This window comes from Rhododendron vialii, chromosome 9a (genome assembly GCF_030253575.1).
Source record: "Rhododendron vialii isolate Sample 1 chromosome 9a, ASM3025357v1".
Classification (NCBI taxonomy): Eukaryota; Viridiplantae; Streptophyta; class Magnoliopsida; order Ericales; family Ericaceae; genus Rhododendron; species Rhododendron vialii.
The window spans coordinates 5,425,642-5,448,851 of NC_080565.1; the positions used below are offsets into that span (position 1 = coordinate 5,425,642).

At 36.4% G+C, this 23,210-nt stretch overlaps 2 protein-coding genes across 3 annotated transcripts; both read left to right on the forward strand.

Moving 5' to 3' along the window:
- Positions 1–966: 966 nt before the first annotated feature.
- On the forward strand, positions 967–3,813 carry LOC131299993 (uncharacterized). Of its 2 annotated transcripts, XM_058325603.1 has the most exons (3): positions 1,018–1,129; positions 1,540–1,650; positions 2,815–3,813. In XM_058325603.1, the coding sequence occupies exon 3, from the start codon at positions 2,838–2,840 to the stop codon at positions 3,504–3,506; it is 669 nt and encodes a 222-aa protein (XP_058181586.1). In that variant the 5' UTR covers positions 1,018–1,129; positions 1,540–1,650; positions 2,815–2,837; the 3' UTR covers positions 3,507–3,813. The 2 variants fall into 2 exon arrangements, with proteins under 2 accessions (XP_058181587.1, XP_058181586.1); XM_058325604.1 differs by lacking the exon at positions 1,540–1,650 and having other exon boundaries at positions 967–1,129.
- Positions 3,814–13,918: 10,105 nt separating this feature from the next.
- LOC131299994 (uncharacterized) lies at positions 13,919–17,501 on the forward strand. Its single transcript, XM_058325605.1, has 2 exons — positions 13,919–14,510; positions 16,592–17,501. The coding sequence occupies exons 1-2, from the start codon at positions 14,054–14,056 to the stop codon at positions 16,669–16,671; spliced, it is 537 nt and encodes a 178-aa protein (XP_058181588.1). The 5' UTR covers positions 13,919–14,053; the 3' UTR covers positions 16,672–17,501.
- The last annotated feature ends 5,709 nt before the right edge of the window (positions 17,502–23,210 follow it).

The following is a 23,210-nucleotide window of genomic DNA, read 5'->3' on the forward strand; positions in this document are numbered from 1 at the left end:
AGAGACTGTTTCAGATGTTTTATGCTGGGCAAATGATTCTAACATCATCGAAAACTAAATGCATTCCTAAAGGGAAGTTCACGTGCTAACTATGCCATTTCGTTGTTCAAGCCAAGTTTGAAAACTTAACAATTACCGATCAATTTTTGAGTAGCCTGAATTTTTTAAACTTATAAGCCGAAAAACAAGACAAACAATAGCTTGTTTGAGCTTAATTCTAACAAACAAACACAAACTCGAATTTAAACAGTTTGGTTCGTTTATCAACCTTGGTTTGTAATCCTACAAAACGTATAGAAAAATGATTTCACACGTTGGGATTTTCATTCAATCAAAACAGTCAACCGTTAACACCCATTTTTAAAATGCACCAGCAGACCCTCTTTGAATATGCTAATCTCCGGTTCTCCACTAAATGATATTCCAGCCCGTTTCAGAATCCAAAATAAGTACTTATTTTTTATGAAGACAATTTCAAACTAAAAAATAATGTGTTTACGCAAATAATTTTTCTAACAATATGGATCTTGTTTGATCTCATTGAGATCTTTTGAATAGTGCAAAAAAAAATCAAAAAAATATTTTTCATTTTTATTATTTTGAGTTTGAAAATGTGAAATAAGCTTATTTTTTAATAAGGTTTGTGCATGCAAATGAACCGAGCTCGATTCGGATTGGCCCTTTTACTAAATGTGTCGAGTTCGAGCTTGAGTTTTCAATAATCCTAAAAAAAACATGGCTTGTTAAGGCTTTAAGAGATGCTCGACTCGATTAAAGAGACTCATTTAGCAAATGACTAAACTCGGCTCGTTAAGCCTTGAGCTCGGTTTGAGCTCAAATTTTTGACCCGCTTAGCAAACATGTCGAGCTCGATAAATCTTGGCTCGGCTTGTATGCAACCCTGAGTTATTCCACTTCAATACACCTGGCCGTCACACGCAACAGTACAAACAGTTCCCGTAGAGGAGCAAAAACCCCACCCGTATACATTAGGGTTTTGCGACCTCATGCTCTCTCTCTCTCTCTCTCTCTCTCTCTCTCAGTTTAACGTATCACTGAGAGCCCTCCATCTCTCGCCTCGCCGCCGCCGCCGCCGCCGCCGCCTTCTCCTTCTCCTTCTCTAGCTCTCGTAAGCCTCATCTCTTCTCGCCCTTTACGTGCACATGAGTTTGTGTGTCTACATGTGTGCGAATTTATATAATCGCTTAAACTATTTCTGCTCCGATCTCTCTGTTTTTGCTTGTACCTGGTAGTAATTTTGTGCTTCTTCTAAATTTGATTTGTTATCGAGTTCAATGGAACTGTGTGTAACTCTTGAATTTTCGTTGCTTTGATCGATGGATTCTCTTTTAATTGACTATACTGTTTTCGATTTGTATTATTACGCGTTCTCATGAAGCTATCCACCTTTTTCCGAATAGATCTTTCAAGATACTTTTTTTTTCCTGTGACCTTGCTATGAGCCTTGGGCTGCTTGTTTTGATCGGTAACTAGTGTGACTGATAGAATTCTGCCATGTTTTGGTCCATTTTATTGCAGTTGGTATTTCAACTATTGCTTCTGTCTAATCTGTAGCAAGAATCCGAACTCAAATCCCTGCTGCTTCCTAAGACTCACCAAAAACCTTAGCAAATCCGTGTGCAGGAACTGGTATGATCTGATCAAAAGCCCTGATTTCGTCTCCATACATCTAACCCAGTTTGCTCTCAACCCTAATCTCAATTCCACCTCTCCTAGTATAGTGTCACCAATAACCATGAAATGTCTTTGATTTTTAACGATGGTTTTACTCGTGGACCCATCAATCTTGATTTCCCTTAGCAAGACCAGTTAATTAATAACTTACCCCAAACTTCTGCACTATCATCTGCTGAATTATTTCTTCTACTATTGTGATGATTCTGAGTTCTTAAGCACCTAATACCAGATAGTTTATATTCAATCGTAAGTCATAGTGAAACAAAATGTCTCTTCCGCAGGATTATGTGAAACAATGACGCTTCCTAACTTAAACCCTGAGGATTATAAGCAGACAAAATAACAAAAATGCTCTCAACTCTCTAGGCTGCATTTGAAATTAAAAGGCTCACTTTGAAGTATAGAAGTATTGGATTATTAATTACAAGCAAGTGAACTGGCATAACTGCAGATAACAGTACATATGACTTACTGTGCAAAACAAAGGGCAAAGGGATTTATCTAGTGGACAAACTCATAAGAAGGGTAAGTTTCTATGTTTGGTAGTGAGATTCCCCAGGAACTTCTTCCGGTTGCTAATTTGTCTCCTCGGTATTGCGGTCGTATTTTGAGTGTTCAAATACCTGCAAGGATTAGGAACTCCATGTCAGTGATAAATGGAAAGGCCACTCGGATCAAAACAAGGCAATTAAGGGCCCGTTTGGTTCATGTTTTGTTCGGTATTTTTGTGTTTTTGCTTGCAATAGTTTTCAAAACACGTGAATACATGTTCGGCGCATATCTTAATGATTTAGAAAACAATTTTTAAATTTTTTTCACATTGATTGACCTTCACCTCATATTTACGTGTCACAATCTTGTGTTTTTCTTTCCTCTGATGCATGTTTTATGGAGCAGGAAATTTGCCTAGGTCAGTGACTAGCCGAGTTGTATAGCACCTCCAAGACATATCTCCTGATAGTGATTTAAAAAAGTTCTCATTTTTCGTTTCGATAATCTCTTTCTTCGATGTATTGGACATGAATACATTTACATGCACCTTATTTGACTTGTTTGTGTACATATTTGGCTTAAATCTCATCACCATCTGTTTCCTGTTTATTTTGCTGCTTCTAGAGCTGTACTCGAGAGATCACACCATGCAAGCCAATGAAGGCACCACTTCCATGGAGGTTGAAAAAGTTATCCCTGAACCAAAGCCTGCAGCCTTTCCATCAAAGCCAACCTTTAAGCCTTTGAAAGCGCATGAGATATCTGAAGGTAAAGTTCAATTTCGGAAGGTTTCAGTTCCACCGCATCGGTATACGCCCCTAAAGAAAGTATGGATGGAAATTTATACTCCAATATATGAGCAAATGAAGATTGACATCCGCATGAATCTCAAGGCTCGCAAGGTTGAATTGAAAACCAGACAAGAGACACCTGATATTAGTAACCTCCAAAAGTGTGCAGATTTTGTCCATGCATTCATGCTTGGGTTTGATGTGGTAGATGCTATCGCCCTTTTGCGTATGGATGAACTTTATGTTGAATCCTTTGAGATCAAGGACGTAAAAACCCTTCGAGGTGAGCACTTATCTCGTGCTATTGGTAGGCTATCCGGGAAAGCAGGGAAAACTAAGTTTGCCATTGAGAACTCTACAAAGACTCGGATTGTGATTGCAGACACCAAGATTCATATATTGGGGTCTTTTGCAAACATCAAAATTGCAAGAGATTCTCTCTGTAGCCTTATTTTAGGGTCTCCAGCTGGGAAGGTGTATTCAAAACTAAGGGCAGTTACTGCCAGATTGGCTGAAAGGTTTTGATCTTCATATTCGCCATTGTTTGGGGCTTTGTCCCTGATTTTACATTCCATATTTGCTGTACTACTGTAGTTGCCAGAGACATGTACTTGATTTGATTTCTGCTTCCTACATGCATCAAATCAGTCAAGTTGGCTCTGGGTGCAAATTTTGGTAATCATTGTATTCAGGTGGGTTTTGGCATTTGAACCATGCTTGTCGAACTGGGTGATGGCATTCAGTATTTTCAGTTTCCTTGAAATACCTTGTGATTAGAACTTCGTAGCTTGAAGTTAATATCATGATTTGAAATGGGTGGTCTTTGGTAGTATGAATTTTGTTCCTACAATTCTGTACAGTGCTACTCCAATAGGTTTTTCAACACGCTAAAGCCCCAAAATATCAATCTGAAATGCTTAGATGGTGGATATACTGGGGAGTGAAGACAATCTTTCCCCTTAAATCTCTCTCGGCACCTTTTCTCCTTTTAGTATGGTGTGATTCTGATTGGAAAATAAACATAGGACATTGATTAGACAGGCATAGGGAAGATTGCTGCAAATGCACTGAGCAGCACATGAACGTGGCTGGAAATATACCGCCCAGCTTTGGAACGAGTTTGTAGTGATCCTTGATTCTCAACTCATATCTCAAATGTACGTACGATGATCTTTACCCAAAAAATGTGCAGAAATCATCCAAAAATCAGTATGTACTATTGTTTTAAAGGTAACATGATGACACAACATCGGAAAACTGAGGCGTCAATCGCAAGGCTCATCTGCGGCTTTAAATTCGCTTGATGGTTTGTCATTTCAATTTGATGCTCAATGTCTATTAATACTGAATCGTGGCTGACTATTGATTTTGAATGTTACCATCCCAGGAAGGAGGTGAACAAACAAGGCTTGCTTTAATCCTCTATCCATCTCTCACGTAAATCTGGGCAGAAAAAGAACTAAAAATGAAGAACAAGAAATCCAAAGAAACGCGCTATCCTCAATTTTAATGCACATTCAAATACATCCCACTTTGTAAGCATCACTGTCACATTCGAACATTTCATCTCTTGTGATAACTTTAAGCTGTGGAAATCAACTTTGGTCCCAGAAACTCAGATAAATTCATTTCCAGCCCCCCAAAAAGATACCCTGCTGCTTGATCTTCATTGCCATAAAAAAAAATTAGAGCTTGTATTACGGCCTCTCTTCCAAACCCTAGCTCAACAAGTACGTCTTGTGACCTTTGCTTCAAATTCTTTTCCCTGAAAATTAACAAACAGCTAGCCTGTCAGTGCTCATAACTTATAATCCCGATTGATCAACTTGATAACTTGGTAAGAATAATGCATAGTTGTCTTCTGATCAAGTATCCTATCAGCATATCGACTTTGTATGTGGTTGATGTCCTACGAGCGGTGGCGGAGCTAGGATTTCTGATAAGTGGGATCGGAAATTCAAACTATGTGTAATTTACTTTTCTAGTTGTTAATTGAAAGAAACAATTAGGATTAACAAGTTAGTCAAAAAGTAGATATATATTAACAACAAAATGCAGCTTCGATTTACAATTGACCTTGACGACTTTTCATATTTTGGAAACAATGGATGATAGCCTCGTTTGTAATAGTTTCAAAAACATCTTTCTCTATATACACAACCAAACTATCATGTATCCATTGGTCACACATACGATTTTGAAACATACTCTTTACAATCTTCATAGCGGAAAATGCTCCACGTCTAAATGAAACCCTTGATTTGTTTTGAGGAATGAACAAACTAGCGCCATGTTTGAGAATTTTGTTTTTGGAGATTCTATTTTGACTCTTTTTTTCCTAAGTAAAAAACCCTTATATAGACTGGGGGAAAAATGAATTTAAAGTGGGATCAAATTAATAAAAATGGGATAAAAATTATATCTATCTCTATGAAAATTTGGCAGCCAGTGGGTTCGGCTGCCCACCCTTGTCTCTATGTCTCTCCGCCCCTGCCTATGAGTCTAAAAGTAGTTGCACGGTAGATTGAGGTCCAGAATGTGGGACCTATCACGGGCACCGTTCATATGATTATGCTAGTTATTTGTAGATCTGTTTGACGTACATTTACAAATCATAATTGCATAATCAAATCTAATAATTGTAGCTCCAATAATTTCAAGACATGGTAAACCAAAATGATTAGCCCCACATGAAGAAGATTCCTGTTTGGATTCCACTTTCGAACATCCCGGTTTCAAAAATTCATACATGTTCATTTTCTCAAAAAAGAAAAAAAGGAAAAGAAAAGAAGAGATCACGAGATTATGATACTTCTCATAGATTAAGCCACACGTGCTCGATACAATTAGCTTGATCTTTCCATAATTACACATTTTAATCTATAGATAGATAAATGCATGCCAATAGTTAGGATTGATCTCCAAAGGATTAATCGAGATGCAATGATGCATGCGCTCGTGTAAACACCCTTAATTATTTCTCTTGAAAGAAGGGAGTACTAAATTCTAATAATAGATGCAAAACTTTTGAAATCTCTCTTCTGACCAGCTGGCGCCCCCACAAATGCAAAGGTGAGCTGGTGGACAGTTCCTTGCAAGAGTTTGTGAATGTTGGAATTTGATTAGAATACCAGGGTTCATGATTTGGTTGGAAAATTTACTCAATCAAACCTCAACAAGTTGATATTTTCTTTGAACATTGAGCACCAGAGGACCACATGATTTCTGATGTCAAGAAGGCCTATGAATCCTACAACAGTGGACACTCAATCATTGTACACATATATCAATATGTCTGTATATACATCATATTAAGGGCACCCCAATATCTGAAGAACCAAATACCCTTCTTCTTCTTTTTTGTGTGTGTAATGTAAAGTGTTTTGGATCAGTTTGCGTGCACCTCATACTAATCTCTTTCAGTCCTTCCCACAGTCGTTTCACACGCTTACTAGTGGGGTGAGATGGTCGGTGGCTCCAAAAGTTGCTGGCAAGGAGAATCGAACCTGAAATTTTGGGAGGAAACCAATTACCAACATACCAACGGATTTAGTTTCTTATTGGGAATTTGTCACTTTCAAACTCACTGTGGAGTTAGATGGTTGATATCATTTGGATTATGTCATGGTACGTTGTTACTTGTAATTTTGCTCCCAAAAAAAGAAAAATATAAACAGCGAAATTGTTAGTCTTACATTACATGGGTGTTGAGCGTAGAGATATTGAAATGTTCTACATAGTTTGGTTGAAGCTACTTTTGGTATGGTATGCATGCGAATCATGCATTAAAATTAATTTTTTCGTAATAAAAGTAAAAGTGCTTATTTATTAAATTTTCTTAAATTCTCTATTTTATTTTTTTTATATTCCGAAGCCCGGGTTTGTAAGTGTATTTCGACTGATTCTGGTATCCTTTATTTAACAACCATACAAACCTATAGGCTTGTAATGATTTCTTAACTTGCTGTCTCATGCATGTTTTCACTCAACCAACTACTTTGGAAATAAATAAGCGAATTTTTCGAGCAACCCTAGTTAGGATTGTTTAAGGGGGAAATGCTAACCTCTGCTTTTAGGGTGGAGGATAATAGGTAAAAGGTGTATTGATATTCACAAAAAGCTTATCGATATTTGTGAAAGTGTATCAATATCTGTAAGATATGTATTGATGTCTAAACTTATTTGAAATTATTTGTATATTATCCGAGGTTAGCAAGACCGTTGTTTAAGATCTTTTCATAGACATTTTACACAATTTAATGGCATGAACGTTTCATGCGTGAGTGTGAGCTAAAATCTCGGCCAAATAATCTCAACGAGAAAACTAAGTAGGGCACTCCTATTTGACAAAGTCATATCTTGGCACATTACACAACACTAACTATTCTTGTAGTTTTGTCAATAGAAACAATTCTCAAAGCAAACCCCCAAATTAGGTTTCAAGCAAAGTCAAGAACCAAAGAGTAAAAAAAAGGTAATTCTTGAATGGAAATTAAAATTGAAGAATGATCATTTCAAGCTACAATGAGTGTTTTTCAAATTAGGATACGTATCATAAATCATTTTTTCAATTGTATAAATCGTATTGAGATACGTATCACGTATCTTAAGATGAGTTTGTAATTGGAAGAGTAGAAGTTTCTATTATTTAGTTGGACAAGATTTTTAAAAAAGAAAGAATACGAAAGATAAGAGTAGGGAATGAGAGTATTTGTATTACACTAGAACTCAAACTTCTTTTTTGGCTTGGTACAAAATGGCTAGAACCTATCAATCCCTATATATACTACCACATGAAAAGCTCTAGTACAAAGATATTGTCATACAAGATAAACTTCGAGTTAATTCTAGAATTACAAGTGTGACTAATTCTCACAAAGATATTTTCATATAAGATAAATTTTGAGGTAATTCTAGAATTACACATGTGATTATTTTTCATAAAAAACTTTGAATATTTCACAAGGATATATATTTTAGAGTTTCTAAAAACTAGATATTTATATATTTCTTCAATAATATCTTCCATTTAGGGTTTTGACAATTGGAGCTTAGTCAATTGGACTTGTTTGCACTTAACTTTCTTGTGCAAAAATATTAAATTTAGTTTATGCTTCAACAATATTAATCATAATTAATACAATTAAAAACTGGGGCCTATTATATTAAAGCTTAGATAAGTACATGGTGGAATATGTATCGTTCTCTAAAGGAGAGAATATAAATCGTAGAATACGTATCTTATGTCGTTTTTAGCAACTATGCCCACAATCCATAATGTTGGTCTCACAAAAATACAGCTAGTTAACAATAGAAATTTTAGCTTAAGAAATATATAGTGTGGTTAGGAAAAAAAAAGATTAAAAGTAATGGTTGAAAAGTAAGAATTGACAAGAATTTGTTAGTGAAAGGTAGTTAAAGAGAGAAGCAACGTCCATATGAAATTTATGGTGGAGTTGCTCTTGCTCAATGCTCATAGTCTTTTTCCAAAAAAACTCAATTCAAAGTTCAAAAGAAAATGTAGACAAGAAATTTCTTATATGAAAACGTGACCCTGTTTGATTTGGATTATATGAAAACGTGACTCTATTTGACTTAAATTTTGAGAGAGGTTCTTGAGAGTAATGAATGGAGAGAGAGATAGAAACAAATTATTCGAGACCGTGCGTTTTGGTTTTGAAACCCGAAACAAACAGGCCTACAAGATTGTATTAGGAGCAATTATTGCAAGATTTTCAGTTACTGCCATGTGGCCCCCAATACATACATGATACATCACACATTTTTGTAGAATTCATATATTTAGTGATTGACCTAACATAAATATGTGATGTTGTGTAGTGTTACAGCTCCATGTGGTAGTGTCCCACAAACAACCAATAAATTTTTCTTGAATAAATGATGTACTATTTAACAGCCCTAAAACTCGAGCAATCCATTGACTGCCTTTTCTAGGAAAAAAATTTAAAACACGAAAAGCATGGACTATTTGGTAAGCAAATCTGGATCTCCTAACTGAGAGTGTGTTTATTCCTACTCCATCTGATGCTAATTTTGCTGATGACCTGTTCAGAGTTTGTATATCTTTGACTGAAGCTCCTTTTGTGGTGGAGCCTAAGTTTATGGTTGGGATGTTCAATCGTGTTTGAGCTTCACTCAACTTCCATTGAATGTATTTAATTTCTTCATCCACTGCATGGTGTTAAGATCTTTTCATAGACATTTTACACAATTTATTGGCATGAACGTTTCACGTGTGAGCTAAAATCTCGGCCAAAGTCAAATATGCTATAAATAGGGGGCAAAATAATCTCCACGAGAAAACTAAATAGGGCACTCCTATTTGACAAAGTCATATATTGACACATCACACAACACTAACTATTCTTGTAGTTTTGTCAACAAAAACAATCCTCAAAGCAAACCCCAAATTAGGTTTCAAGCAAAGTCAAGAAGCAAAGTAAAAAAAGGGTAATTCTTGAATGGAAATTAAAATTGAAGAATAATCATTTCAAGCTACAATGAGTGTTTTTAAATTGGGATACATATCGTGTATCATTTTTTCAGTTGTATAAATCGTATTGAGAAACGTATTGCATATCTCAAGATTGGTTTGTAATTAGAAGAGTAGAAATTTCTATTGTTTAGTTGTATAAGATTTTTGGAAAAGAAAGAATATGAAAGACAAGAGTAGGGAAGTAGAGTATTTGTATTACACTTGAACTCAAATTACATTTTGGCTTGGTAAAACCTATCTATCCCTATATATACTACCACATGGAAAACTCTAGTACAAAAATATTTTCATACGAGATAAACTTTGAGTTAATTCTAGAATTACAAATGTGACTAATTCTCACAAAGATATTTTCATAAGATAAATTTTGAGATAATTCTAGAATTACACATGTGATTAATTTTCATAAAAAACTCTTGATATTTCATAAAAACTAGATATTTATATATTTCTTCAATAATATCTTCCATTTAGGGTTTTGACAATTGGAGCTTCGTCAATTGAACTTGTTTGCACTTAACTTGCTTGTGCAAAAATATTAAATTTAGTTTATGCTTCAACAATATTAATCATAATTAATATACAATTAAAAAGTAGATGCACCTAATAACACTGCTTACAACTGGGGCCTATTACATTAAGGCTTTCTATTCCTTTTTTTAGAGAGAGAAAATTCAAGCAAAACACAATCCAAGTATGGTTCTTTCTTCTATACAAGCACTACATTGAGATTGAATTTTTATCAAATGGTTTGAAAGATGCCATAATTAGATCAAACAGCTTAGATAAATGCATTTGGGGTTTCGCTTCCTGAAATAAGGTCTGACTTTTTTTCCAACAAATAATCGCAGGATACATTCCGAATTTGGATACGCATATAAATCGTAGGATATAAGGTCATATCGTAAAATTTCTATATAAAAAGAATACGTATCATATATCCTTTTTAACAACTATGCCCACAATCCATAATAATGGTCTCACAAAAATACAGCTAATTAACAATAGAATTTTAGCTTAAGAAATATATAGTGTGGTTAGGAAAAAATGGGATTAAAAGTAAAGGTTGAAAAGTAAGAATTGACAAGAATTTGTTAGTCAAAGGTAGTTTAAAAGAGAAGCGACGTCCATATGAAATTTACGGTGGAGTTGCACTTGCTCAATGTTCATAGTCTTTTTTCCAAAAAAACCCAAATCAAAGTTCAAAAGAAAATGTCCCCTCAGACAAGAAATTTCTTATATGAAAACGTGACCCTATTTGGTTTGAATTTTGAGAGAGGTTCTTGAGAGTAATGAATGGGGAGAGAGATAGAAACAACAAGCCTTCGAGATTGTATTAGGAGCAATTATTGCAAGATTTTTGGTTACCGCCATGTAGCCCCCAATACATCTTAATTAACATCACACATTTTTGTATAATTCATATATTTAGTGATTGACCTAACATAAATATGTGGTGTTGAGTAGTGTTACGGCTCCATGTGATCGACAGTGTCCCATAAACAGCCAATAATTTTTTCTTGAATAAATGATGTACTATTTAACAGCCCTACAACTCGAGCAATTTGTTGACTGCCTTCTCTTGAAAAAAAAAAATTAAAACACGAAAAACATGGACTATCTAGTAAGCAAATCTGGATCTCCAATATAGCAACTGGACAATACTTGAAAGAAAAACTTATCAAAAAAAATTAAAAAATACTTGTGTGAGAGAGAGAATCCCAACGAAATCCAAAATAATAGACCCTACTACGTACTAATACTACTGGGTCCCCCAATGGGGTCCTTCCCGTTTATGGCACCAAAAACCAAACCAAATCAAACATTGGCTAAAATTAGAAAAATATGCCAAACAATCTGGTCATCCAAACAGCTCCTGCATGCTCTCCTTGGTTAGCCATCACGATAACCCCAGTCGAATTTTAAAAAGGAGCCGGTTTCACTGCAATCAAATACAGAGAATGCATTTGTTGTTCAATTATAGTCATCTATTACGACTATGGTTTAGATTTACAAAAGTATATATCTTACCGGTAAGATAGTCTCCGCAAATCTTGACCATGAACAATACTTTTAAACTATTGAAATCACACGCAAACGGCACTCTGCAATTTAAAACTGGATTGCCAACTAACCATTCCCAATGGAAATTTGTTAGAGCATCTCCTACCACCCTCCATATTTTCCTCCATTTTGAAGGATTGAGTTTCATCCTCAACATATAGAGTATGGAAAAATGTTTTGGAGGACCCTCCAAACCTACTATTTGAATATAAAGTGCAAAAAGTATTAAATTTTGAGTGAGTGAGAATAATGATGGAAGGAAGGGTGAGGAAGTATTTGAAATAGAGTGTGAATATAGAGATATAGATGGTTGTCATTGGAGTTTATATGGATAGTAAAATTCTCCATATTCACTTATAAATAAAATTAATTTCATCCTCTAAAATGGAGAAATAGATGATGTTTGATTAGAGATGCTCTTAAGTGATCTTGCCATCACATTCTAAGTGATGGTGTCCCAGTGGCGGTGACATGAAGTTGTACTAACAACTTTTAGAACTTTTAGGACATTTTTTGTTTTTGTCCTTATTCAAAAAATTTCCGCATATAGTTTTGTGGATTATTAATTCGACTCGATGAGAGGAATTGGAAAAGTAAAAAAAAAAGTACTTTTACCAAAATATTTTAGGAAATAACTATTTTTAGCAAAAAAAAGTAAAAACAAGTAAACTATTTGGGTAAAAAAAATGTAAAAAAAATTTACTTTTTCGATTCGTCTCGTCAATAATCTACAAAAGTTTGTTGAAATATTAACAAACACGAATTTTTTTTGAATAAAGATAAACAATGCTAAAAGAAAAAGTGTTTAGCGAAAAGGATTCTAAATCTCCTAAAATAAAGTCACTTGATAAGTCCACATACTAACTTTTGGACTTAATCAGAGTGAAAAAGCAAACCCTTGCTGAAATTCTTTTGTGGTGAAGCCTGAGTCTTGGTTTGACTGTTTGAATTGGGTTGAGACTCATTCAAACTTAGAGTGTGCTTATTCCTACTCTATCTGATACTGATTTTTCTGATATTGGACCTGTTCAGAGTTTGTAGATCTTTGGCTGAAGCTCCTTTTGTGATGGAGTCTAAGTTTATGGTTGAGATGTTGAATCGTGTTTGAGCATCATTCAACTTCCATTGAATATATTTTCTTTCTTCTTTTTTCTTTTTTCTTTTCTATAGGTCGTATTTGGTCTCTCTTTGATGTACCCTTGTCGAGTTCTTAATAAAATTTTGTTGTCTATCAAAAAAGTCCACATAATTTTTTCTAATTTGATGTACAAAAAGGTTATGGAGGGACTATATTAACACATGAGCAGGGGAGTAAATTAACGAGCCGAGCCGAGCTTTGTCGAGCTCGAGTTCGGATTGAGCCTTAACGGGCTGAACTTAGTTATTTATTAAACGAGTCTCTTTAATCGACCTGAGCCGCCCTTAACGAGCCGCTCTGTTCATTTATGGCCCTACACATGAGTAGATAGAAAGATCGAACCGATGAAATTGAAGTATTGACGGTCCTTGTAAAGTCTGTAATTTACTCTCTGCGTCTCATGAGTTTATTTTGTACCCTTTGGAATTGGCGTCATTATTGAATCTTACTAACAGAATGCATTTTTTAAATATATTTTGAATTATTTTTACACCATTTATAAGTTCTTAATAAGATTTTTTGAACGCCTGAAAAATATATATTTTTGAAATTACATTTTTTGGATTTGAAAATAACACGGAATCCCAAGAGAGACCGAAATTATGAAACGGAGGGAATATCATAGATAATGAACACATTCATTTTCTGAACTCACTTGAACGAACCAGCTCCCCCAATTCATAGCTCGTTCCACCATATCCAGTTAAACTCATTTAATTTCAGGGTCTAAAATTACCATCTCAACCATTTATCTAAAAACTTGCGAAGGAAAATGTCTGTAGAAAAAAAAAAAATTGATAGGTGGACAAGTTATATTTTATCCAGTAACATGTACGATTTGAGTTTCAAATGTATTTGTTGTCAATTTTACACACCGAAATACAACTTGTTAGGTATCTACCGATATTTGATAAGTATATTTTTCTAGATGTACTTTTCTTTGCAAATTTTATTAGATAAACGGTTTATATATATATTGTAAGGTAATTGATCTTCTCTCATTTTTTTTTTACGAATGCACTTTTTTTTTGGGTCATGTAGCAATGTGAATTACGGAGTACAACATTATTCCTTCAAATGTGAAAGAGTACACATATGAAAGGTTAATCTTGTAAATTGACATCTAAAAGTACAAAAAAGAAGTACGGTTTAAAAAAAGTGAGGGTGAAATTCACATGTTATAATTGTGGCGACGATTTCAGATTTTGTAGGGATAAGGCCATAAGGGTAGGAATCAGATTTTGTAGGACTATGGGTAGAAGGGAGGAGCTCAACCTTTCACTTTAAAAATAGACTCGATTCACTCCCTGGGTAAACAATACACTCTACATACACAGAGAGAGAGGGGGAGAGATGGGGAGTTTCTCATCTAAAACAAGATCTAAGGGTTGTGGAATCTTTTGCCAAGAGGGTTCAGACCCAGATCACGAAATCGTTCGATTTTCAGATGAACACAACAAAAACCCACAATCTCAATTGTCCAACAATGAGGCGGCCAATAATGAGAATAAAAACCAGAAAACCCAAGTTTTTGTTGAAGGTTACTATATAGAGGCAGCAGCTGATGGGGAGGAGGATAGTAATCTGATGAGGACAAAGAGCTTGACTGAGGCGGATTTGGATGAGCTGAAGGGGTGTTTTGATCTTGGGTTTGGGTTCAGCTACGATGAAATCCCTGAGCTCTGCAACACCTTGCCTGCTCTTGAGCTTTGTTATTCCATGAACCAGAGATTTCTTGATGATCACCAGAAGCTGCCGGGGTCGCCGGCGGCGGCGGGAATGGTCGCCAATTGGAGGATCTCTAGTCCAGGTGAGTGTTTATTTTCCGTAAAACAAAAAAGCCTGATGTTTCTTCAGTGAGACACGTGGTGGTGGCCAGGGACATAGAATAAATTTTTTGACGTCTAATACTTCATTACGGAAATCGTGTCGTTTGTTTTTATAAAGAAAAAATGCAAATCTTCATACATAACTTTTCAATTTTGTTACACTAATTCAAAGATATAAATTAGACATGTAAATTGGTGTGGAGAAATTTTATGGAAGAAAGTGCTCTGTTATTTAATCTAAAAAAATATATTAACACGATTTATTGTAATGAACTATTATTACGGGATATGGAACGGACTACGTACGGAGCTAATATTACGGGATATGGACTTTATTCGCGCATTCTCAGAGTTCCTCGGCTTGTTGCGCTTCTAAGCAAGAGTGCATGATTATCAGGTCTGAGAGCAATTATTCGGTGGTTTTGGAGCACCGGTACGTGGTGACATTTTTGTGAGGTTCATACCTTTTTAGTACCGGACCCCACATGTATGGTGGATAAAGGTGTTGAGACACCAAGTGATAGTACTCCAAGACTACCAAATAATTTTTCCAGGTGAGATATCCGGCCGATTGCCAGGGTTCAATGCGTAGCTTCTGCCTTGTTGCTCGAGCATCTCTGCAACAAGAAGAACGTTGCGGCAAGTAACATGCACGTTCTTTACGAGCATGCATGCGTTGATAGACTCGGGTTCTTCTCATTCATTGGGGTCCCGTTTGATAACTGTGATAAATGAGTGAGATTCGTAAGAAGATGGGATTAGAATTGGGATTGGTAATGAGAAGGGATTGATAATGAGTATGTTTATTTGAGATGAGATTTTTTTTTTTTGCTCGGCAAACGGAACTTTTTATTAAACTCGAAAGGGTACATCGATGAGGAAACCAAAAGTACAAAGATCTATCCAACCAAAGTTGGATAAAACACCCTCAAATTATTAATACTATATTTGTTTCCATGAGATAGGATTGGATTGATAGTATATATTTCTATTTTTGCCCTTATGCAAAGTAACTTTCATTACTAGTCCACGGGCAACTTTGTATTTTGGCATCTCAAATTATTATTTGAGATGAGATTAGACGATGAGATTATTAATACCATATTTGTTTCCATGAGATAGGATTGGATTGATAGTATATATTTCCATTTTTGCCCTTATGCAAAGTAACTTTCATTACTAGTCCAAGGGCAACTTTGTATTTTGGCATCAACTTACTTGGGATTGGATTACCAATACCAAGTCCTAAGGGGTATTATGAATCCCCCCTAAAGGCCACACTACTCATCCCATGGGATTATTAGTTCGGATATATTTGGGTTACCAAACAAGGGTTTAGGAGTCCCTTGGAATTGATAATCCAATCCGAAGGCTTAAGCGGGTTATCAAACGGGGTCTTAGGTCATTGACGCTTTCCAGGAGAGTACCTACGAATTTCGAACCCTTCGGACGGGGAGCTATTAGCCTTTGAAGATGAGTCATATTGAAGTCATTCTGGGTATGGGTTGGCTATCCATTAACAAGCCAAAGAAAAAAGAAAAAAGAAGGGACATCTCATCTCGAGATTGATTTCTTATGCCTATTGATTCTATTTTTTCCAAGTTTGTTCATGATCATAACGTTGCTTGCCACTATGAGGGGCGGACGGGAGGGGAACAACTCCAAGTATTTTCTATAATTGTACTAGTTTTGCAGGTTAATTCAAAAAAGTTTAATCGATTGGCCTCTGCAAGTCCCTTTGGATGGAAAAAAAAAAAAATCTTCAAACATTAGTAAATATAAATGCACGTATGGAAAAAACTCTTTATAATTCTAAGTTATCAAAAAAAAAATAGTCAAGTATGTAAAATAAATTGATAGCTGCCTATATACATTACAAAGTTAGACTTACCAAGTAAATATATAAATATGGAATATAATTTTCGGTATCACTAAAAAAATACACGTGGTTCGAGCCCCCACCATGTACGAAACTACAAATCCTGCGTCCACCAATGGCCACACTCAAGCATACAAGAAATTTCTGGTTCTAACTTATCTGTTGCTTTTTTGTTCGTCTCAGGTGACCATCCAGAAGATGTCAAAGCGAGGCTCAAATATTGGGCACAGGCAGTGGCATGCACGGTCCGATTGTGCAACTAGCGAGAAGAAATTATTGTCACTTGGGGATTAATGTAGATACGCATTCTTCTTCAAAATCTGGTACAGTATCACTTGGGGGGGGACCTGCTGCTTAGGCCCGTTTTGACTTAATAATCCTTTTTTTTTTCTTTTTCCTTTTGTTATGTTTGCATAAGTTTTTTATGCATTATTGGTTCGCCTCCACAAGAGAATTAAATCTGAAAAATTAAACAATTTTGATCAAAATATTCAAAAAGTTCACCTAACACAAAAATAATCCAAAACCGACAGACGTCTTGGATTATTTTTTGTCTTTAATAAAAAATTAGTTTTGTACATATTGAATTATTTTCTAGTTCATCTTGTGGAGAAATCCAACAACGCACAAAAATTGACGCAAAATTAACAAAATGTGAAAAAATATGAATAAAGACAAAAAATAATCGGGCTTGATTATTAAGCCAAAACACTGCTTCATGGGATTGCTTCGCACGGGATCAAGAGTTGCTTCCATTCTTTATCCGGAGATGGATTTACGACCGGACCCGTCTGCGATTAGGTGGAAGTTTAAAGTAGAAGATGGAAAATAAGACAAAAGACTAGAGGAGAGAGATTGTTCGAGGCCTCAAATTGTTGAATTATCGGATAGAAGTCTGATGCAATTTGCTTAGGGCTGGAATTTGTTGATAAATTTGTCGAGTACATTGAGAATAAAGTATGACATGAATAAATGTCTTTCTTCTCTTTGAACATGATATTTCTTTTTAATTTTTGAATCCGTGTCAGGATCATTAACCATGGATCCAATCCAAAATGTACCGATTAATTAGTTCGATTCGGACTGGTTTCGATCACTGTTCCCCATATTTTCGAGTCCTGGTAAGGATTGTTGAAGATTTTTTCATACTCATTTTACACAATTTATTGGCTTGAACGTTCCACAATTGAGCTAAAATCGGCCAAAGTCAAATGTGCTACAAATAGGGCAAAATTATCTCAACGAGAAAACTAACTATTTCGATATTGCTGTGGAGTGCAGTTGGTGCCTCCCTCTTCCTTTATAATCCCATGTACATAGGAAGATTCCTGTAAGCACCCATCTCCTCTTTAAGTTCCCTTAGAATAGAGTAGATTAGGATTATTAACGAATGACAAAAAAAAAAAAAATGTCCGAGTTTGTGAAGTCTGAGGACACACACAAAAAAAGAAGAAAAGAACATGGTTAACCCATGTTACAGTTGTGGACTTGAGACAAGCTCAGATTTTATAGGAATATGAGTAGGAGCTCAGATTTCGTAGGGATATGAGTAGGAGTAGAGCTACAATCGAGCTAGCCGAGTCGAGCTTTGGATGGTTTGGGCTTGGCTCGCTAGAAATTGGACTGGCTCGAGCTAGGTTGGTAACTTGTGCACTTGGCGTTTGGGTTTGTTGCTTATATAGACTTCTTTGTATACAAAGTTTTGAGTTTTGTCGATGTGGCCAGGACTGATGCAAAGCCTTTGTCTATGGTTCGAGTCGAGTTCGAACGAGCTATTCTCGGCTCGGCTTATTTGCAGTCCTAGGTAAGAGGCATGAGTTCAACAAAATCCCATCATCTCAATTGTCCAACAATGAGGCCAAGAATACGAATAAAAGAAGAAAACTAAGTTTTTCTTTGAATGAGATAATAATCTGACGAGGGTGCAAAGAGCTTGTCCGAGGAGGATTTGGATGAGCTAAAGGGTTGTTTGGAACTTGGCTTTGGGTTCAGTTATGAGGGAATCCGAGAGCTCTATAACACCTTGCCTAGCCATAGGTTTCTGATGATCACCAGAAGCTGTCGAAGTAACCACCATTAGCGGGACTGGTCACCAAACCAATTGGAGGATCTAGGTGAGTGTTTATTTTTTCTTTTAAACAAAAAAGCATGATGTCTAATGAGATGTCCTCCCCCCTATAAATAGAGAGCAATGGATAATTCTAGAGATAGAACCCCTCAATACTTCTAGAAATTAAGAAGCCCGTAATGTTCCATTGTATAGATTAATTCTTATAAAACTTGGAAGGTTCTAGCATAGTTTCGAAAGAGTCCAGAAGCCTCTAGCAAAGTGTAGAAGTTTCCGGAAGCATGCCGAAGTTTTCATTGAAATTCGAAAGACTACGAAACATCCAAGGGAAGTAGTGATGATCTTTAATAGATTCTTGAGACAATCATAAACATGCGAATTACCATGTAGATTACATAAAGATTATTTTCATCCCAAATTAAAAGTACTACCTTTGTCCCAAATGTTTATCCGGTCCGCAAAACGAAAATTAAAAAATAAATTTCTTTTAAGAAAAACTTTAATTTTTTCATAAATTAAAAGAAATCATCGATCTCTAATAAGTTGTTGAAAAAAATTGTATCATTTTTACGTTCTCGTTTTGCAGAGTGGACAAATATTATGGGACGGAGGGAGTATGTTACGTACATATTTATTTAGTTTAATGGAGTTCAACAAATAAATTTTACGAAAAAATTACGAGTACATAAAAATTTGATCGATTGAACAATATAGGTTCAGATTAATTCCAAAGATAGTCAGTCTTTTCTTTCTTATAAAGTCTTTTTCAAGTCGAATGAAGTGTAGCCGGTGCCTCCCTTGTACTCTCGATCATACACATAAACAAGGTTTAATTTTCGTAAATATCCATTCCCCTTCTCAAGTCCCTTAAGATAGAGTAGATTGGGTTTAACGAATGAAAAAAAGGGATCCTTTTCAAAGACTAGATATAAATATCTGTGTAAAACAGAAGTAGTTACTTTTCAAAAAAGTTCTCACTTTATGGAAATGCCAATAAGCATTTGAATTTGAACCAATTATTGTATATCATATGAAGGGCAAACTTGATTTTTATGCTCATGAGAGTGTTCGGAATTCGTTCCGACCAATTTTTCGGATAGTTGTTCCATGTTCTATAGTACTCCATATGATGGGTAATTATTGAGTTTGTGAGGAAGATAAATTGAGTTGGTACTGATAAATTATCAGTATCAGTACCAATTTCCAGTGTGCAAAAAAAGAAGAAGCAACCTCTTTCTTCTCTGGCGCTTTGCCTTCTCTGGCCATCCTCTTTCTCTCTCACGTGCGTCTTGTTTCGTTTCACTCCCGTTCTGCCATTCGCTGCCGGTTTCCTTCTTGAGGGTAATCGGTTCTTAACTGGCAGGCGTGATGGCGGCGATGGGTGGCGATGCTTTGGGATCCCCATCTGACTTTGGTTCTTGGGGCTCGCTTCGGTATATGCCTAACGGCTTGGCGGGGTTTCACATCCTTGGCCATCTTCCTCTCCGGCTATCTTTCATTCCGAGATCCACCCTTTGCCTTGTTTTGTTTGGTGGTCAAGAGCAAGCATGCATTGCCGATTCGGCTTGGGTGGCTGCAGGTGGTGTTTGTTCGGGCTTCGGGTTGGTGGTGCTGGATGTTCGGCCGTCAGCGTCGATGGATTTGCTGAGTGTGTGCCGAGGAGGAGATTGATGGTTTGGACTAGTGGAGTTTGTGGTTAGGTTTTGTTTCTCTTTTTTTGCAGGTGGCGTGTGGTTGCGGTTCTGAGGGTTAGTGTTGGTTGTGCTTTGTGGCGGCGGTGTGGTGGTTTCTCCTCTGTTTGTCGCTGTCTTTGTTTCTATGTTTGTCAGGTGTCTTCGGCTGTTCGGTGGAGGGCGCGAGCGTGCATCACCGCTTTTTCGGCTTTGGTGGCTGCTGATGGAGGGGGTTTGTGGTTGTGGGTCTTAGACGGCGTAGGTGCAGAGGTGGCGGTGGCGTGGTTGAAACTACTTAGGGTTAGGAGTTTGTTTTAGGCTGGTTTGTTTTGGGTGTTTTGGGCCTAGCCCACTTTTTTGGACTGGGTTTCTTTTGTTTAGGGTTGGGTTGGTTCCTTACCAACCATGTGGTTTTTTAGGGTTTTTCCTCTGGTTTGGGCTCAGCTTGTTGGGCCTAAATCAGTTCATCCGTGTGTTTTGGAGAAGAGAGTCTTGGGTGGTCAGACCGGTATATCCAAGCACCTATTATCTCTTTTCTGAGTTAATGAAATTTATTTTTGCTGATAAAAAAAAAAAAAGAGAAGCAAATTCGATTGGATATTGCAACATACGTGAACAAGTTATATTTTGAGAGTCCACGGCGCGCTCAAGCCTTCCTCACCTCTCCTCAGGGACGGGCCTGTGCTTGAGCATCTGTGCAACTAGAGATCGAACAACGTTGTGGCGGGTAAATGTACATTAATTTGTTCATTTTACCAGCATGAGTTGATAGATCGACTCAGGTTCTTGTCATTCATATTTTATGGCATCGAAACTTTCCTTGAGCTTACCTACAAATTTCGAAACCCCTAGCCTTGGACGGGAGTTATTAGCAGTGCAACCCCTGAGTATGGACATGGTTTTCATGGCGGTCTATATAGGTTTTTTGGGGCAACAAACCATAGCCTCGAACGCAGAACACATGTCTTTGTAAGTTTATGGTTAGGGTTTCTTCCTCTAAACTATCCATACAATCAAGAAAGACGTACACTGCCTTGTACAATATTAGAAAATATGAATCACTTTGTAGTATAAGAAAAGAGTCAACGGAGGTTTGCAAGAAAATCATAACTGAAAACCAACCCCAAGGGCCGGGTAATGCAATTGGTTGATCAACGCGGACGGAGGAACTTACCACTTGAGGTCCCAGGTTTGACTTCTCTGCATTGCGAAAAGCTCTTAGGGCCACCTCATGCATAAAAATCCTTTGGGTTAGCTAAGGCTGGTGGGGAGCTGAAGAGATTAGTCATATGGTGCGCCCAAGCTAGTCCGGAGACCATTATTCTTTACCAACACACACACACACACACACATATATATATATAGTCAGTCTCAAATGAGAGAGTCTTTATTTTAGTTAAAATGCAGACCTTCTCATTTCTTCCATTTTTCGATGGAATTTTGATGATCCGAGCCGCTCAATGTGTTCAGAACGTGATTTTAAGGGTGCCCCGTGAAATCGGCAAAATAATGACCGGGAAGGGCTTCATCCGAGCAGTTTTTGTTTGAACCGTTCGATAAAAAATAAACAAAAACTGCTCGGATGAAGCACTTCACGGTCTTTTTTTTTGCTAATTTCTTGCAGTTACCCTTAAAATCACGTTCTGAACACATTGAGCGGCTCGGATCATCGAAATTCAATCGGGACAGGGAGGTCCGCATTTTATTAAAATGAGGTGGTCCTTACGGGATATATATATAGATATATATATATAGATAAAGACCTTAACTTAATAAAATAAAGACCTCTCTTTTCCGATCGAATTTCGATGATCCGAGCCGCTCAATGTGTTCAGAGCGTGATTTTAAGGGTACACGCAAGAAATCAACAAAAAAAAAGATCGGGAAATGCTTCATCCGAGCAGGTTTTATTTATTTTTTATCAAACGGTTCAAATTAAAACTGCTCGGATGAAGACCTTCTCGGTCTTTTTTTTTTCCCAATTCCTCGTGGATACCCTTAAAATCACGTTCTGAACACATTGAGCGGCTTGGATCATCAAAATTCAAACGGAAAATGGAAGAAATGGAGAGGTCTTTATTTTAACTAAAATAAGGACCACCTTATTTGAAAATGACTCTATATATATATATATATATACACACACACACACATATATAAAGAGAATTAAGTTCGAACTGTGATCATTTTATAATTGGTTGGGAGATTTTGTTATGCATGTGAAAGATAAAGATCATGCAATGGAAAGATCAAAATGAAAGCTGGGAGAATAATTTCCAGAGGCAAACAGAAGTAAAAATTGGGAGATTGAGAGGAATTGTAATTACTCCAAAAGCCAGACAATAGCACCAAGAAGAGAGAGATCTAGAACCAATGCAACCAGGGCAAAAGCCAAAAGGCAACCCCAATAAGAACCCTAATGGCCTGCAATCTCCCATTCTCGATTGGATTCCTCCCCTTTCTAACAGGGGAAATATATGATCGTTACCGCCTGCAACCTCTATTTATAACATTTACCGAATACCTAAATGTGAATAATAGGATGTATTTTGGGTTTGACAACTCGAGAACCTCCCATTCTCGATTGGATTCCTCCCCTTTCTTTCAACCTCTATTTATAACATTTACCCAATACCTAAATGTGAATAATAGGATGTATTTTGGGTTTGACAACTCGAGAACGTTGGCGATTTTAATCACGATCGGTTTCTACAAATGATGTATGGAAAAATAGATATCTTTTCCACAAAATAAGTCACATTTTGGGTTTGGCAACCAAGGTTGTTGATCTGTTCTGAATGGTTACGTAGAAATTAGTAACTATCATCTTCCCTGATTCAAAACGGAAATAAATAGATAAAACAGTTTTTGTTCTTCACTTTTTCTCTAAATGTACCACAAAATCTTCCTTTATTGCGTAACATTACACACATCATAATAGTAAAGCACAATAAAAGACAAATGTTTTTAAATACACTTACAAAAAGTATGGTGTGAATATTATTGGCAAAAATGTTACACTTTCTATCTTGATATGAAAAAGACTTTACCCTGGAAACAT